General features: G+C 52.1%; 1 protein-coding gene across 1 annotated transcript in view; it reads left to right on the forward strand.

Annotated features, from left to right (window-relative positions):
- Mxra5 (matrix remodeling associated 5) overlaps window positions 1–16,724 on the forward strand; it is a 28,669-nt gene that overhangs the window by 3,264 nt on the left and 8,681 nt on the right. Inside the window, exons 3-5 of the mRNA XM_046443352.2 lie at window positions 6,115–6,244; window positions 6,958–7,348; window positions 10,525–15,420. Of these exons, the coding sequence (XP_046299308.1) occupies window positions 6,115–6,244; window positions 6,958–7,348; window positions 10,525–15,420 (5,417 nt within the window). The remainder of the gene's footprint in view (window positions 1–6,114; window positions 6,245–6,957; window positions 7,349–10,524; window positions 15,421–16,724) is intronic.

The following is a 16,724-nucleotide window of genomic DNA, read 5'->3' on the forward strand; positions in this document are numbered from 1 at the left end:
GAGGATCACAAATTGGAGGCCAGCCTCAGCAATTTAGCAAGGCCCTAAGCAACTCAGCCAGACCCTGGCTCTAATAAAATACAAAAAGGGATTGGGAATGTGACTCAGTGGATGAGCCCCTGGATTCAATTCCCAGTACCAAAAAGAAAAAAAAAAAAATCCCCATGCATCTGCCCCAAGGTGAAGGCTGATAATTGTGCAACTGCTTTCAAGTTGCTTCATCTGTATGATGATCCCTGTCCATCCTATAGCTGGTCTGGGTTGTTTTTCTACCAACCCATTTTAAACCGCATTCTTTTGTAAGCACGAAATGTAACCAGCCTCCAAATTAGAGCCCAGACTTTGCAGTCTTTGACTTAAACATCCTATAATAAAGGCCAGGAGTCACGAAGCAGTAAGACATTAGAATGCTATTTCCTGTTGACGCCTGTGTCATCTTGAGATAGATTAGTGTCACATATAACCAAAAAAACGGGGGGGGGGGAGGCGGGGAGGTATCTGTAATCCCAGAGGCTGTGGAGGCTGAGGTAGGAAGATTGCAATCTGAAAACCAGCCTCAGCAACTTAGTAGGGCCCTAAGCAACTTAGTGAGACCCTGTCCCTAAATAAAATAAAATAAAAAGGCTGGGAATGTGGCTTAGTAGTTAAGCACCCCTGGGTTCAATCCTCAGTACCCTCCCCCAAAAAAAGAAAGAAATTAAAATTCCATAAGGTGTCTGTTTGTTGCACCAACAAGTATTTCCATTCCAACTGGCTTCATTTGTCATGTGGGTTAATAGACCATTTTTTTTTAAATCACTCATGATTTCACAGTAGACAGTGAAGTCGGCTTCGTGCATGTTTTTGCAAAATTAGAGACGCAGCCCAAGACAAGGGGGTGAGGCCCGACTCCGAGAAAACTCGGGATCTGAATTATCTCCCGGCGGTTTGGAGAGACAGCGTGAGTCTCCAGCAAGGAGGGCCCCTTGCCAGTGTCGTAATGAAATGTCTCCTTCCCACACAGCTGTGTTTAGTGTTCGCAGTTGGTATTGTTGCTCCCTGCTTGGAAAGCCTCAGAGCTTTCCAGAAAAAGAAGTTTCCAAATATTTTTTCCAAAGAGACGCACACACACAATCAGTCATGGAGCGTCGGGTCTAGACACTTTTAAAGATACCGTCCCCCCTCGGATCACAAGAGGAATTTGTTGATATTTCTCCACTGCCCACATTCTTTTAAAAGTAATTTTGCCACCGTGCGCGGTGGCACACGCCTGTCATCCGAGAGGCTCGGGAGGCTGAGATAGGAGGCTCAAAAGTTGGAGGCCAACTGAACAAGGCCCTAAACAACTTAGAGAGACCCCGTTTCTAAACAAAAGGTAAAAAGGTCTGGGGATGTGGCTCCGTGGTTAAGCACCCCTGGGTTCAAATAAATAAATGATCATATTTTGCTTTTGATGCTCTCTGAGACTCCGTCTTGCATAGAGTGTCTAACATGAGGCACTTTTTTTCCTGAGTTTGCTATGTATACAGTCGGTGCCCATCAATGGGTGACAAATATACTCTAGCACATACATCTAGGTGCTTATATGTTGCAGAACGGGTCTCCAGCTGGATTTTAGGTGATGCAGAGATGATTGATGCTCATCCTCCATTGGTAGGTGCTAGGATAGACAGACAATCCGTCTTGGTCTTCCACTTCTTCTCTTGTCCACCCGCCATGACTTCTCCTCGGTGGCCAACGGGGTTGTTTGAATGCCCAGTTGGGTTCTGGCCAACCCTTCCTATACCACCCCCGGCCATTCACTAGCCCCTTGGACTTGGAATGAACATGGCTCTCTGGGCTCTTAGTGACCTCACAAGCCCACCTGCTCCATCGAAGGCCATCCTCCCTCTGGTGACCATTTTCAGACACAGCTAAGGACCCAAGAATCAGAAAAGGCTCTCGATGCTCTTATACATTCTCCTTAGCGAGTTCGCCACCCCAGACAGACTGACTGAGGAATCCTAGATAAGGAGGGAGTGCAGAGGCCCTACCTGGGGACAGAGCAGGGCTGGTCCACCCCGGCACAATTGGCCCCAAGGACCTGTTTGCTGTTTGAGGTAAGGTGGTTCTTGCTCACAGGGCTGTCTTGTCCTGTCTAGGATTTCAGAAGCATCCCCAAAGTGATGCTTAATTTAGATGTTAGTTGTGTAATTGGGCCAACAAGGAGATCTCTAGAGGATTCCAAGTGTCCCCCAGGGGGTCACAGAAGTCCTATTTGAGAATCACTGCCATAGATCCATAGATGGTAGAGAGACAGGTAGATATGGAGATAGGTGATAAACAGATACAGAATAGATGGTCGATTAGATGATGGATAAATAGGTTATTATCATTTGATAAATAGATTATTATTATTAAATGATAAATACATGATAATTGACATAAAGATAGATATATGGATGGACTATGGATGGATGGATAATGGATGGATGAATGGATGGATGCATAGATGGATGGATGGATGGATGGATAGATGGATGCATGGATGGATGATGGATGGATGGATGGGTGGATGGATGGATGGGTGGATGGATGGGTGGGTGGATGGGTGGATGGGTGGATGGGTGGTGGGTGGATGGGTAGATGGATGGATGGGTGGGTGGGTGGATGGGTGGATGGGTGGATGGGTGGGTGGATAGATGGGTGGGTGGATGGATGGGTGGGTGGATGGGTGGATGGATGGATGGATGGATGGGTGGATGGGTGGGTGGGTGGATGGGTGGGTGGATAGATGGGTGGATGGGTGGATGGATGGATGGGTAGATGGATGGATGGGTGGGTGGATGGGTGGATGGGTGGGTGGATAGATGGGTGGATGGATGGGTGGGTGGATGGGTGGGTGGATAGATGGGTGGATGGATGGATGGATGATGGATGGATGGATGATGGATGGATGGATGCATGGATAGATGGATGGTTAGATGGTTAGGTAGATGGATAGATAGCAACACAATGAATTGACAGAAAGATAGATATATGTAGACCAATTAAGCAGACATGAGAGAGAAATATAGATAGATTACAAATAGATGCATGATGGACCCATACATGATAGATGTGTATTTAGATCACAGATATATTATAGATAATAATTATATAGAGAGACATAATAGATACATGGCAGATGCTACATGATTAGGTAAATGATGGATGGATACGTCTATAGAGAGACAGAAGATAAATAAAGCCATCATAAATAGGTAATGGATTAGACAGAGAATATAGGTACCTAATCATTGATATAGAAATAGACTATAAGTAGACTCATGGTGGATAATAGGTGACAGATGTTAGATATAGAGATAGATGGTAAATAGATGATAGATTGTCTGACAGATAATGTGTAATAATGATAGAGTGATGGATGATATATAGTGATGAATGGATGGGTAGATGGTTATAGAGGTCGATGGAAATACACACATACATCATAGATTGGTGATGGATGGATGGTAGATTTGATAGCTGTTGGATGGGTGGATGGATGGATGGGTGGGTGGATGGATGATGGATGGATGGATGGGTGGGTGGATGGGTGGATGGGTGGATGGATGGATGGGTGGATGGATGGGAGGGTGGATGATGGATGCCTGGATGAATGGAGAGATGGATGGATGGGTGGATGGGTGGATGGGTGGATGGATGGGTGGATGCATGGATGGATGGGTGTGTAGATGGGTGGATGGATGGGTGGGTGGGTGGGTGGATGGATGGTTAGATACTTTCATATTAGGGCCATATTTCCAAGACCTCAGTGCTATTGATGTTTGAGGCTCAATCATTCTCTGTGATGTAGAATCCTGGGCACTGTAGGACATCAGGAAATGGAAGGTGGATGGGTGGGTGGATGGATTATTGATGGGGGATACATGGATGGATGATGGATGGATGGACAGATGATAGATAATGGATGATAGATGGGATAGATGGGTGGATGGATGGATGATGGATTCATGGATGGATGGTGGATGGATGGATGGGTGGTTGGATGAGTGGATGGATGGATACTTCGATACTAAGGCCATATTTCCAAGACCTCGGTGCTATTGGTGTTTGAGGCCCCCTCCCTCTCTGTGGTGGAGGTCCCTATGCACTGTAGGACATCAGGCAGCTTCCTGGGCTGCACTCACCAGATTCCCATAGCAACGTCCACCCTACGTGACACCGAACAGCATCTCCAGACACCACCAGCTGTGCCCTGGTGGGAACTGTCCAGTTATCACACCCTGGTCAGGGAATTCTGAGTTAGACGAGTCAAGTCCAAGTGTCATACCCATAGAGTACCCCCGAGAGGTCCCCAGGACAGAGAGAAGGTGGACATCTGCTGATTCCTGGGCGAGCTGTCCCACAGAGTAGAGAACCAAGTATATCCACAGAGATCCTGTAAATGGCCCTTTTTGGAAAAGGTGAAAATCAAGTAACTTCAAACTGCGCCCTCCAGGTGTACGATTGAGTGACAGGTCGTCATCCACGCTGAGTTCCAGATATTCTCATCACCCCCCGAGGAACCCAGTACCCATTAAGCCGGGTTCTCCCTCCTCTCTCCTCAAAACCACCCGGGCATTTCCTGTTTGCCGAAAGCAGGTTTAGAAAATGGGCGAGGAAATGCACGGGTGAGATTTGAGATTGCCCGTCGGCCGCAGGCTTCTGTGGAGCGCAATTGGTCGCTTGGGACAGGTGTGCATCTCAAGTCGCTTGGGAGGACAGGTGGGCATCTCAGGATGCTTCACGGTTGATACTGTGCTCAAAGAAATACCTTGGTGCGTTCTGTGAGGGGTTGTTTTCTGAATTTCTTTTTTTCTGGTACCAGGGATTGAACTCAGGGACACTCGACCCCTGAGCCCTCTCCCCAGCCCTATTTTGCATTTTATTTAGAGACAGGGTCTCCCTGAGTTGCTCAGAGCCTCACCTTTGCAGAGGCTGGCTTTGAATTTGCAGTCCTCCTGACTCAGCCTCTAAAGCCCTTGAGATTTTACAGGTGTGCACCACCGTGCCTGGCCAATTGCTGAATAATCTCTTGTGCTCAATTGTGTGTGTTTGCATTTAAATGCAGAGAGAGAGAGAGAGAGAGAGAGAGAGAGAGAGAGAGAGAGAGAGAGAGAGAGATTCCTTAAAAGAGCAAAGTGCTTCTGAGAAGAATCCAAGTGGACCAGAAATATTAACTCATTTTTTTGCATTACGATATTTCTCAATTTTCATGATTTTTAAGCACTTGCATGTGCTATGACGAAGCATTGGCTGCTGTGGCATCTAACTCCTGCTTTCCTCTGACCTGAACAACGTAGTTGCTATTTTTATTACTGATGCTCATTCTATGTTCCTAGTTTCTCCTCCGATCTCCCTGATATTTCTTGGCCAGGTGTCCAACTCCATTCCAGCCAGAGATCCCAGCCACCGATCCCTGACAGACTACAGACGCTATGTCACTTGTCATTAGGTCATTTTCCCACACAGTCCGCTGGAGGAAGAGTTATCAGTGGCATTACTAATGAGGAAGTTGGGCTTCCAAGGAGTTAAGTAATGTCCCTGGGGCAGCCGCAAAAATGCAAGTCCTCATTATTATTTGGTACAAAGGATTGAACCCAGGGGTGCTTAACCACCGAGCCACATTCCCAGCCGTTTTAATTTTTATTTTTGGAGAAAGGGTCTTGCTAAGTTGCTTAGGGCCTCGCTAAGTGGCTGAGGCTGGCCTCCAACTTGCCATCCTCCTGCCTCAGCCTCCGGAGTGGCTGGGATGACAGGTACGGCCACCCCACCCGGCTCATTCTGGCTAGCTTTGTGATCCTTATCATTTTAAACTGCAGTTCCCCGTGTGGAACAGACTCATTTAAAATTCTAGGTCATACCAACCTCCACAAGAGTCTCTGGACTCCAGAAGCAAGTTGAGGCGGACATTTCTGGTGCCTATTCTTTAGTGGAGAGAGAGTAAAAAATGCATCAGGTCCTTTGCACACCCCAGAGATGGGCGAGGCCACACAGAGATTCAAGGACTTGGCGCAACCTCGATTGGCTCCTGAGGGGTCTGGGGAAATGGGTCCCACGGGGGAAACACTTGCCGTGGCTTATTCTAACGGCGACCCTCGTATTGCGCAGGTTTAATAGTATCCAGGCTCTGTCGGAGACGTCCTTCGCAGGACTGACCAAGCTGGAACTGCTCATGATCCACGGTAACAACATCCCCAGCATCCCCGATGGGGCTTTGCGGGACCTCAGCGCTCTGCAGGTGAGTCCCCGGCATTGAGGACCCTGGTTAATCCCACCCTCTGCGCCGATCTGTAAAGAGGGAAAACTCTAATTCTCCCCTGGTAATCTATAAAATGGCTATTTTTTTTATATTAAATGGGAAGCCTAATGACTTGAGGTTCCTGTCCCTTTGTAATGGCTGTGAGTTTATTTATTTTTCATTTTTTTGGAACTGAGAATTGGACCAAGAGGGCTTAGCCGCTGAGCCACACCCCCAGCCCTTTTTATTTATTTTATTTTATTTCATTTTATTTATTTTTCTGAGACAGGCTCTTGCTAAATTGCTTAGTGCCTTCTAACTTGCTGAGGCTGGCCTCCAACTTGCAATCCTCCCGCTTCAGCCTCCAAAATTGCTGGGATCCCAAGTGTGTGCCAACACCCTCCTTGTGGCTGAGGCTTTTTCAATCGTAAACCAGATTTTTTTTTCCCTAGTACCAGGGCTTGAACCCAAGGATGTTTAACTGCTGAGCCACATCCCCAGCCCAGCTTTGTATTTTATTTGGACATGGGGTCTCATGGAGTTGCTTAAGTCCTTGCTAAATTGCTGAGGCTGGCCTCCAACTTGCAATCCTCCTGCCTCAGCCTCCGCAGAGCTGGGATCGCAGGTGTTTGCCTGGTTGTAAACCAGATTTTTCTTTTAATTCACTGGTTTGTTCTCGCTCCGTCTCTGCCCCCCCCCCCGTCTCCTTGTAGGTGTTCAAATTCAGCTACAATAAAGTGCGCGTGATAACGCGGCACACGCTGCAGGGCCTGTCCAGCCTGATGCGGCTGCACATGGACCACAACAGGATCGAGTTCGTCCACCCGCAGGCCTTCCAGGGCTTGCTGTCCCTGCGGCTCCTGCACCTGGAGGGCAACCTGCTGCACCAGCTGCACCCGGACACCTTCTGCACCTTCACCTTCCTGGACCACTTCCGGCTGTCCACCGTGCGGCACCTGTACCTGGCCGACAACGCCCTGCAGGCCCTGCCAGACGGCATGCTGCAGAACATGCCGCTGCTCGAGAACCTCTACCTGCACGGGAACCCCTGGGCCTGCGGCTGCGGGATGGCGTGGCTCCTGGGATGGGGCGCCAGGTCCAGAGGTAAGGCCGGGAGGGCGGACCTGGCCGGAGGCTCAGCGCGCACACTGTTCCATTTTCCATGAAAGAGCTTCTCGTGCGGTTGGTGCATCTTGCACTGGGGGACATCGGCGCCCACGGCAGAGGTTGCAACTTGGGGGTTAGGATCCCTCCCTTTAATGGTGCAGAGGTACTTATTTGCCCTTAAGGAAAATGCACGGAAAGTCACTGCTTCACCTGTTCCATGGGTTGCGGGGTCTCAGCAGGGAGATTTATGATTTCCAGACTGTAGCTAGACTGCAGGAAGCCACGGGGATGGGGAAGGGTCCTCGGGTCCCTGAGCTGTGAAATGCATCAGGGAATACTTGGAATAGAGAAGGCTGAGGGTGTGTGTGTGGGGAGAGAGAGAGAGAGAGAGAGAGAGAGAGAGAGAGAGAGAGAGAGGTTCTCTACTGATTTAGAGAAACAACTTGAAGGAGAAAAATATTATTTGGGCTCATGTTTTCCGAGGTTCAGTCCGTGGCTGGCCGACTCCATGGCTCTGGCCCAAGGGGAGGCAGAACAAGATGGCGGCAGGGCCTGGAGGAGGAGAGCAGCTCAGGACAGGGCACCAGGGAGCAGAGAGAGCTCTGCTCACCAGGGACAGGACAGAGACCCCAAAGGCACAGCCCAGGGACCCCCTCCTGCAGCCACACCCCACCTGCTGCAGTCACCACCCAGTGAGTCCATCCAAGTGGATTAATCCACTATGAGTCTACACCTTTCCTCACCCACTCGTTTCCCCTCTGAAGGTTCTTGTAGTGTCTCACACATGAGCTTTTAGAAGAAGAGAAGTTTACTTGGGGCTCATGGTTTCCGAGGTTCAAGTCCCTGGTGGCCGACTCCATGGCTCTGGCCCAAGGGGAGCAGAACAAGATGGCGGCAGGGCCTGGAGGAGGAGAGCAGCTCAGGACAGGGCACCAGGGAGCAGAGAGAGCTCTGCTCACCAGGGACAGGACAGAGACCCCAAAGGCACAGCCCAGGGACCCCTCCTCCAGCCACCCCCCACCTGCTGCAGTCACCACTTAGGCCATTTAAGTGGATTAATCCACTCACTAGGTTCCAGCAGCCTGCACCGTGGACAGTAGAACTGCAAAGCTCTGATGCACCAGAGTTACCTCTGGCATTATCTAGAGGGTCTAAGCGTGTGCATGCCTTTGCACACATATGCCTTTGTGTGTGCACGTGTGTAACTGTCCCGTGGTGTGCACACGTGACCCGGGATGCATGCATGTGTGTCTCTGTGTGAGGACGGTGACTTCCAAACAGAATCCCAACATGCTCACTCCAAGGTGCTCAATGTGTGAAAGTCACACAGGGAGGTTCCCAGATAAAGCCCTGCAGCTGGCTCTTTCCAGTTGGAAACAGAAGGGGAGGAGCCGACTCCCAGGGAGCCACCTAAACGTGCTCCTCTCTTCTGGTTTCCCCAAAGGCTGGCACTGGGTACAGCTGCAGAGGAGCGTGCTCCTCTCTTCTGGTTTCCCCAAAGGCTGGCACTGGGTACAGCTGCAGAGGAGTGTGGTGCTGTTCCTAGATGCCACTTCATGGAGGGTTTGCAATGTCTAAATAGACGTGTCACGAATGCAATTGGGCGTGGAACCCGAAGACTGTTTGGACAGGGGACAGGCATATGGGAGCCATCTCTGGCTGAGGGTTGGTAATTGAAGCCATGCACGGGCTCAAGCCCCCTCCTCCATGAGGCTCAGCCAGGAGAAAGAGGGTTGCAACCTAATCAGTGCATTGTACCAGGAAGGAATTGGGCAGGGGGAAGAGGATCATTGAAGGAGACGGAGCAGTGGCCAGAAAGGAAATTCCGAGAGATCTCAGAGGCAGGGCTCCAAGAGACAGGAACTCAAGGTGCGCACTGTACAAATGAAAATCAGATAATGTAGCAAGGGGAAAGATGGATAAATGGGAGCTAAGATGCGAAAGGGCTTCGTACCAAAGCTGGCCCTTCACCTGGAAATATTCTTATGTGTCTCCCTTATTTCTATGGCTTCCCCTGGACCTTCACAGAAGGCACACTGTATAAATGCATGTGGATGATGTTTTGGGCTTTAAAAATACTGGAAAAAACTATGTGCATAATTCATTAAGCAAAGTGCACACTCTAAAATACCAGGAAAAATAGAGTGTAACTATTTTAATCAGCTTTTTTATCACTGACAAAAGACCTGAGAAGAACAAATTTACAGGAGGAAAAGTCGATTTGAGCTCATGGTGTCCGAGGTCCAGTCCACGGTGGGCCGACTCCATGGCTCTGGCCCAAGGGGAGCAGAACAAGATGGCGGCAGGGCCTGGAGGAGGAGAGCAGCTCAGGACAGGGCACCAGGGAGCAGACAGAGCTCTGCTCACCAGGGACAGGACAGAGACCCCAAAGGCACAGCCCAGGGACCCCCTCCTCCAGCCACACCCCACCTACTACAGTCACCACCCAGTTAGTCCATTCAAGTGGATTAATCCACTATTAGGTTACACCAGGAAGCAGAGAGAGCACTGCTCACCAGGGACAGGATAGAAACCCCAAAGGCACAGCCCAGGGACCCCCTCCTCCAGCCACCCCCCACCTGCTGCAGTCACCACCCAGTGAGTCCATTCAAGTGGATTAATCCACTTATTAAGTTAAGGGTGGTAATTGAAGCCATGTCATTTCTGCTCTGAACCTTTTAGCATTGTCCCACCCGTGAGCTCTTGGGGACACCCCACATCTAAGCCACACCCTACATAAACCAGTAACATCTTTACCATGATGCACTACTCCGTGCGGCACACAGTGGGTCACACTGTACTTTTCCACATCTGCTGATTTTGTGTGCAAGAGCATCAGCTCATGAATAAGGCGCTGCTGTTGGTCATTACCATGGTTACTGCATCACCAGGCAGGGGAACTTCTCAGGGGACCAACATCATGAGGGTTGCTAATCAGGGTCCAAACCTCACAACAGGGTGGCAGGAGTCTCGTTTTAGGACTACGGTGAGTTAGCGCATGGTGTCTTGGAACTGGGGACTCGGGATCTAGACAGTTGCTGCTGGTGGATCATCGTGGTTATGAACCTCTGTCCGACGAAGAAGCACAGTCTTTACTGTCCGGCTTCCTTGCCGGGCTCGGCGCTCTGGGGTTCTCCTGAACTCACTGGGTGTTTCTTGCTTCTCTGTCGTAGGCATCCTCAAGTGCAAGAAGGACAAAGCCTATGAAGGTGGCCAGTTGTGTGCCACCTGCTCCAGCCCCAGAAAGCTCCAGAAGCAGGAGATCCTCAAGGTGACCGACATCGCCTGCCTGAAGCCCTCCATAGAGTCCCCTCTGAGACACAACCAGAGTCACCTGGAGGAGGAGGAGGAAGAGGAGGAGCAGGAACAAGAGGAGGCGGGGGACAGCCAGCGGGCCCCGGAGGGCTTCGGATCCCCGCCGTGGAACATCTCTTTGAATATGACCGACGAGCACCGGAACATGGTCCTGCTGCTGTGTGACATCAAGAAGCCGCGGGATCTGTCCAGCGTTCAGCTGAACCAGACGGACCCCCCGGACATCGACGTCAACGCCACCCTGGCCCTGGACTTGGAGTGTCCGATGACCAGGGACAACTACGAAAAGCTGTGGAAGCTGATCGCCTATTACAGCGAGGTCCCCGTCAGGCTGCACCGAGAAGTTATGCTCAGCAAGGACCCCGGGGTCAGCTACCAGTACCGGCAGGACGCCGACGCGGACGCCCTCTACTACACCGGCGTCCGGGCCCAGATTCTCGCGGAACCCGAGTGGGTCATGCAGCCGTCCATCGAGATCCAGTTGAACCGAAGGCAGAGCACGGCCAAGAAGGTTCTGCTGTCCTACCAGGCCCAGTACTCCCAGACGGTGTCCCCCAAAGACACCAGGAATGCTCGGGGCACAAGCTGGGTCATGATCGAGGGGGCCACGCAGAGCGCTCACACGGTCTTGGAAGGCGGTCAGTGCCAGTTGAGCTGCAACGTCAAAGCGTCCGAGAGTCCATCCATCTCCTGGGTCCTTCCAGATGGCTCCATCCTGAAGGCGCCCACGAGTGACCAGGACAGCCGGTTCTCCGTCCTCAGTGGGGGGCAGTTGAGGATCCAATCCATGGCGCCGTCGGACTCAGGGTTGTACCAGTGCGTGGCTCAGGTGAGGGATGAAGTTGCCCAAGTGGCGTACAAGGTGCTGGTGATGAGTGCCCCCAATCCGCCCCTGGACAGAGAGACAGTGACCATTGACAAAGACCCAGGGGAGTCTGCCATATTACCTTGTAGTACGTTGGCAATACCCGAAGCCCACGTCACTTGGATCCTTCCAAACAGAAGACTGGTCAGCGCTGTGGCTAATACATCCCATGCCTATATGCTCCCAAATGGGTCTCTGTCCATCCCCAAGCTCCAGGTCGGTGACGGTGGCTACTACAGATGCGTGGCCGTCAACCAGAAAGGGGCAGACCACTACACGGTGGGAATCACCGTGCAGAAGAGTGGACCCGGCCGGTCCTCCAAGAGGGGCAGGCGTCCAGGTGCTAAAGCCTTTTCCAGAGTGAGGGGAGACGTTGTGGAGGACGAAGGAGGATCGGGGACAGGGCAGGAAGACGACCCTTCAAGGAGAGTGCCACACCCCAAGGACCAACAGGTCGTCATGAAGTCGAGGGACGAGGCTCCCCCCGGAGATAAGAAGATCAAGAAGGGGCGGAGGAAAATGAAGCTCTGGAAGCATCCGGAGAAAGAGCCCGAGGCCAGCGTCGCGGAGGGCCGCAGAGTGTTCGAGTCCAGGCGGAGGATCAATATGGAGAACAAGCAGATCAATCCCGAGCGCTGGGCAGATATCTTAGCCAGGGTGCGAGGCAAAAATCTCCCCAAAGGCACCGAAGGACCCCAGGTCCCGGAAACCACTACTTCTCCATCCACGAGTCCAGAAGTGACCTCTCTGTCCCCTGCTATGTCTCCGCCCTCTGTGTCTCCAGCGCAGACGGTCGCCATTGACGAAGGGTCCTCGGAAGACGTGTCTCTGTTCGGTGAAGAAGAGCAGGTGTCAAGCACCCTGTCGTCCACCGGCACAGCCCACGATGACGTGGTTCTCGGAGAACCCCAAGTCACAGGGGCACGTCTAGAGGAAGAGGTTGAGGATGAGTTGGCCGAGAGGACTGGGGACGTGGCGCCCACTGAGGTGGACGTGAGGTGGGTTCCAGCCACCACCCTGAGGTCTGAGCCTCTTGACTCATCTCCTGCTCTGTGGACCTCAGACACAGTCTATGAGGAGCCCACAGATGAAGAGAGAGCGACTGAGACTTGGTCTCCAGCCGTGGACACCACGTCCATGCCAGAAGGTACAACAGAAGATGAGGAGACTCCATTGGAGACAATCTCCTTGGCCGAGTCTGAGACGGTGCGGTCCTATCATCAAGATCTGGAGGCGAATTCAGAACCAGGGGAGGAGAGGACCTCTGCACACTTTCCTCTGACCCCCACCGCGTGGGTGGGTGACACCAGTCCATCAGACTCCTTAGGGGAACCGGATGACCCAGCCCTGTCACCTCTTCAAGGGCCAGCGGACAATTCCCACCTTGAGAAGAGTAGCCTAAGCACCCAACGTCCTCCACTCACTAAAGAGGACATGGCGGAGACGTCTTGGGGAGACCCGAGCGCGTCCAGACCTTCTGAAGGGCAAGACATCAAACCCACGCTGACCGCCACGAGCCACATTTCTCCGTTTGCTCAGCCCGGGGAATCCACAACTGGAGCTCGACCCCACCAGGGTACCACCGTGGTAGCCATGACAACGTCCAGTCCGAAGGCCACTTCACCTTCAGCACCGGCCACTCCCACTTCTCGAAGGAGGCCCAACGGGAGGAGGAGGTTTCGCCCCAACAAGTTCCGCCATCGCCACAAGCAGACCTCAGCAACAGCTTTGCCCCCGCCAGGGACGTCTTCTACTCCACCAACTCAGGTCCCTGAGACAAAGACCCCAAGCCAAGTGGACAGTTCCCTGGTCCCCACCTCTTGGGTTGATACCACCGTCAATGTCCCCAAGCGGCTGGACCTGGAAAAGCATCCAGAGCTTGGATCCAAGGGAACCCCACGGAGGAAAAACGGGAAGAGGCCAAACAAACACCGGTCCTCCACATCCACGGTGAGTCCCACGACATCCGTGTCCAAGCCCAGCCCCTCTCCAGAAAATGAACCTAAACATGCTGTTCCTCCGAGTCTGGAAACCACAGTTTTGCCTAGAATTGTCCCTCTGAGAACCAGGGACCCATATGAGGTCACTGGAGTGACAACCACCACAAAAATACCTTCCTCTCATGCGACCGTCCAAGGGACCACTGTGGTCACCCATAAACCCGAGTCAGATGGAAAAGAAATGGCCAATGACGGTGTCACCAAGGTGAACCGTGATGAAACGGACACTTCCGTCCCCAATGCATCTTCCATGAGTGTCTCACCAACTTCTGTTTCCTGGGCTTCCACTGTGGGGGATTTCAAGGAAGAATCTCCTCCTTTAGGTATTCCGGGAGTCCCCAGTTGGAGTCCCCCAAGGACAGCCCAGCCCAGGACACTGCAGACAGACCTACCTCTGACCAACTTGGGGGAAGAACTTACAGACCCGCCATTTTTGAAAGAGTTGGAAGAGGTGGATTCTACTTTTGAAGTTTCCCCTTCGGCTCCGGTGTCCACACCGTTCCGGCTGGAGGGACTTGGTGTCCCAACCCCTGTCTCAGACCTCCAAGTAGAGTGGTCTTCAAGTCAGGTGGAGACCACCACCAGTGATCAGGATGAGGGTGAAACCACTGTGGTCCCTGGTTCTTCTGAAACAGGACCACAGAGTCCCATCTCCAATCCTGCTCCATTGGAGGAAGTGGCCTCTACATTGCTACCCACCACCTCTGCATCGTTGGGACAGGCCACCACCAAACCCGTCCTTCTTACCCTGAGAACGTCTCCAACACCAGCAGGGAACAAGGATCATGTTTTCTTGAACTCTGTGGGGACTCCAGAAACCAAAGGTGCCCCAGGAAGCAATGAGGGAACTCAGCTTCAGGGGATGCCCAGTGAGTTATCTACCCCGTCTTCCCACCAGGATGGATTGAAGGCATCTCCGCGGCAGGAGTTGGGCAAGGAAGCATTTGACGTTAGCCACAGAAACAGCCTGTTCCGCGCTCCAGACACTCAAGGTCTGGATGGGAGACTCCATAGTTCTCAGCCGCCTGCCAGAGAACCTGCCAGACCTCCGCTACCAAGGGGAACAGCCTGGCCACCAGAGATGGCCACTCAGAGCTCCTTACGATACTTTGCAACTGTCCAGCCATCTCGTCACTCGACCAGGAAGCCAGAAGTAACTGCATTTCCTTCAAGGCTTTTCCCAGAGAACAAACTCTTCACAGCTCCAAAATCAGCGACTACGACAACAGCTCGCGTTCCGCTGCACCTGCCCAAACCTGCCATTCCTGGTGCACGGACCAACCAAAGAATGGACAGACTCAACGGCGATAACAAACTCTTTGGAAGTAACACCATCCTCGAGTCCAGAATTCCTGTTGGCGAGCTTCCAAAGTCAATGGTCCCCCCATATTCCGTTGGGCGATTCCCCTTCTTCATCAACAGGACTCCCTCTTTCCCAAAGTTGGGGGTCACTCTCAAGCCTCAGACGTCCCCCTCTCCTGCCCCAGTCACAAGAGACAACAAAATGAACCCCGGTCCCTACAACAGGGTCCATTCTCAGGGCACCATCCAGGTGGACTTTGGCCCACCCGCTCCTCCTCTGCGCCCTTCCAGGACCACGGCACCCCCTTCGACCCGCCTACACAACGTCCCCCTGATCTACTCCACCCGCAGCTCCGTCCCCTCCGTGACGCCTCCTGCCCAGTCCTCTGGCACCTTCCACCACAGCACCTCCAAGATCTTTGTTGGAGGACCGTCGACGTCCAAATTCTGGGTGCTGGGGGAGAAGCCCCAAATTGTCACCAAGTCTCCGCAGACTGTGTCTGTCACGGCTGAGACGGATTTCGCGTTCCCGTGTGAGGCCACAGGGAAGCCCAAGCCCTTCATCACCTGGACGAAGGTTTCCACAGGTAAGGGGCTTACGCATCTGGATTGGGACCCTGGGGGGTGCTTCTGGATCTGTGGACTCAGGCAGGGCCACAACTCTGGGAAGCTCAGGGGTCGGTGGGATGAGAGGAAGCATCTGAGCACTTAGACTTGGTTCCTTTCCAGAGAATGGACGCCAGGGTCTAGCCTGTGGGTGACACATTAATGGCGGCATGGAAACACGTCCTTTGGTCCTTTCGATAGGAAATATCTTAGGCTCTGAGATCTTCTGTAAGGGATCCTCCTGCTGGGTCAGGGCCACCCTGAGGATCTCTCGGCACCTCCATCACCTCTGCAAAGACCCATCTCCACCCACAGCACATCCCAAGGTCCTGGGGTCAGGTCACCCTGGGGACCTCATTTTCCCTTGATCAATTCTTTAGGTCTTGGGGGTTAGAATTGCAGTGGGTCAATTTGGGGGAACCCAGTTCACTCCATGATAATGACCTATACTTGGAATCCAGCTGTTCTGGCTGGAATAACCCCTCTTTTAGGGAAAGCATCATCATAAGGAGCATAAGCAGGTCACTCGGGAGGTCACCAAAAACCAAATACCAAGGAAGACAGCATGAGCCGTTTTAGAGTCACAGCAAAAACTCTTGGCAGATTGGAAACAGAAAGAAAAGCTAAACCTCAAACAAATCATCTACATAAATATAAATACACGCCAGGTGTGGTGGTATATGCCTGAAATCCCAGCAAACTGGGAGGCTGAGGCAGGTGGATCGCAATGTGGAGGCCAGCCTCAGCAATTTAGGGAGGCCCTAATCACTTAGGGAGAGCTTGTCTCCCTAAAAAATAAATAAGAAGGACTGGTGTTGCCTCTCCGTGTCAAAGAGCCCCCGGGTTTAATCTTCAGAACTGCACACATACAAAAAAAGAAATATAGGGGAGGGATCCAGAAATAAGGTCTTTTTTTTTTTTGGTCTCTGGGGGGAAGGAATGAATGAGGCTTAGAATTAAGAGCCTTGAGAAATGTCATCAGCTCAGGAGCCTTTGGGGCTGGGAAATATGGAAACTTTAGAGATCCAGAGACTCAGGTCTCTGTTCACTGCCCCCCTGACCGGCTACAAGGGGTGATTCTAGATGACCCTGGGGAAACACAAGAGACGCTCAATTCAACCACATCAACCTGGCCAATTTCTCCTCCTGTGAACTCGTGGAAATCCCTGTGGGTGGAGGTGGATGGGATCTTCAAGACTGGGGTGTCCATGTCCCCAATACACACAGGAATAGACTAATAAGTGGATTAATCCACTTGAATGGACTCACTGGGTGGTGACTGCAG

This window comes from Marmota monax, unplaced genomic scaffold (assembly GCF_021218885.2).
Source record: "Marmota monax isolate L192 unplaced genomic scaffold, Marmota_monax_Labrador192_F-V1.1 WCK01_AAM20220418_F8-fsc00168, whole genome shotgun sequence".
In the NCBI taxonomy this organism is placed as follows: Eukaryota; Metazoa; Chordata; class Mammalia; order Rodentia; family Sciuridae; genus Marmota; species Marmota monax.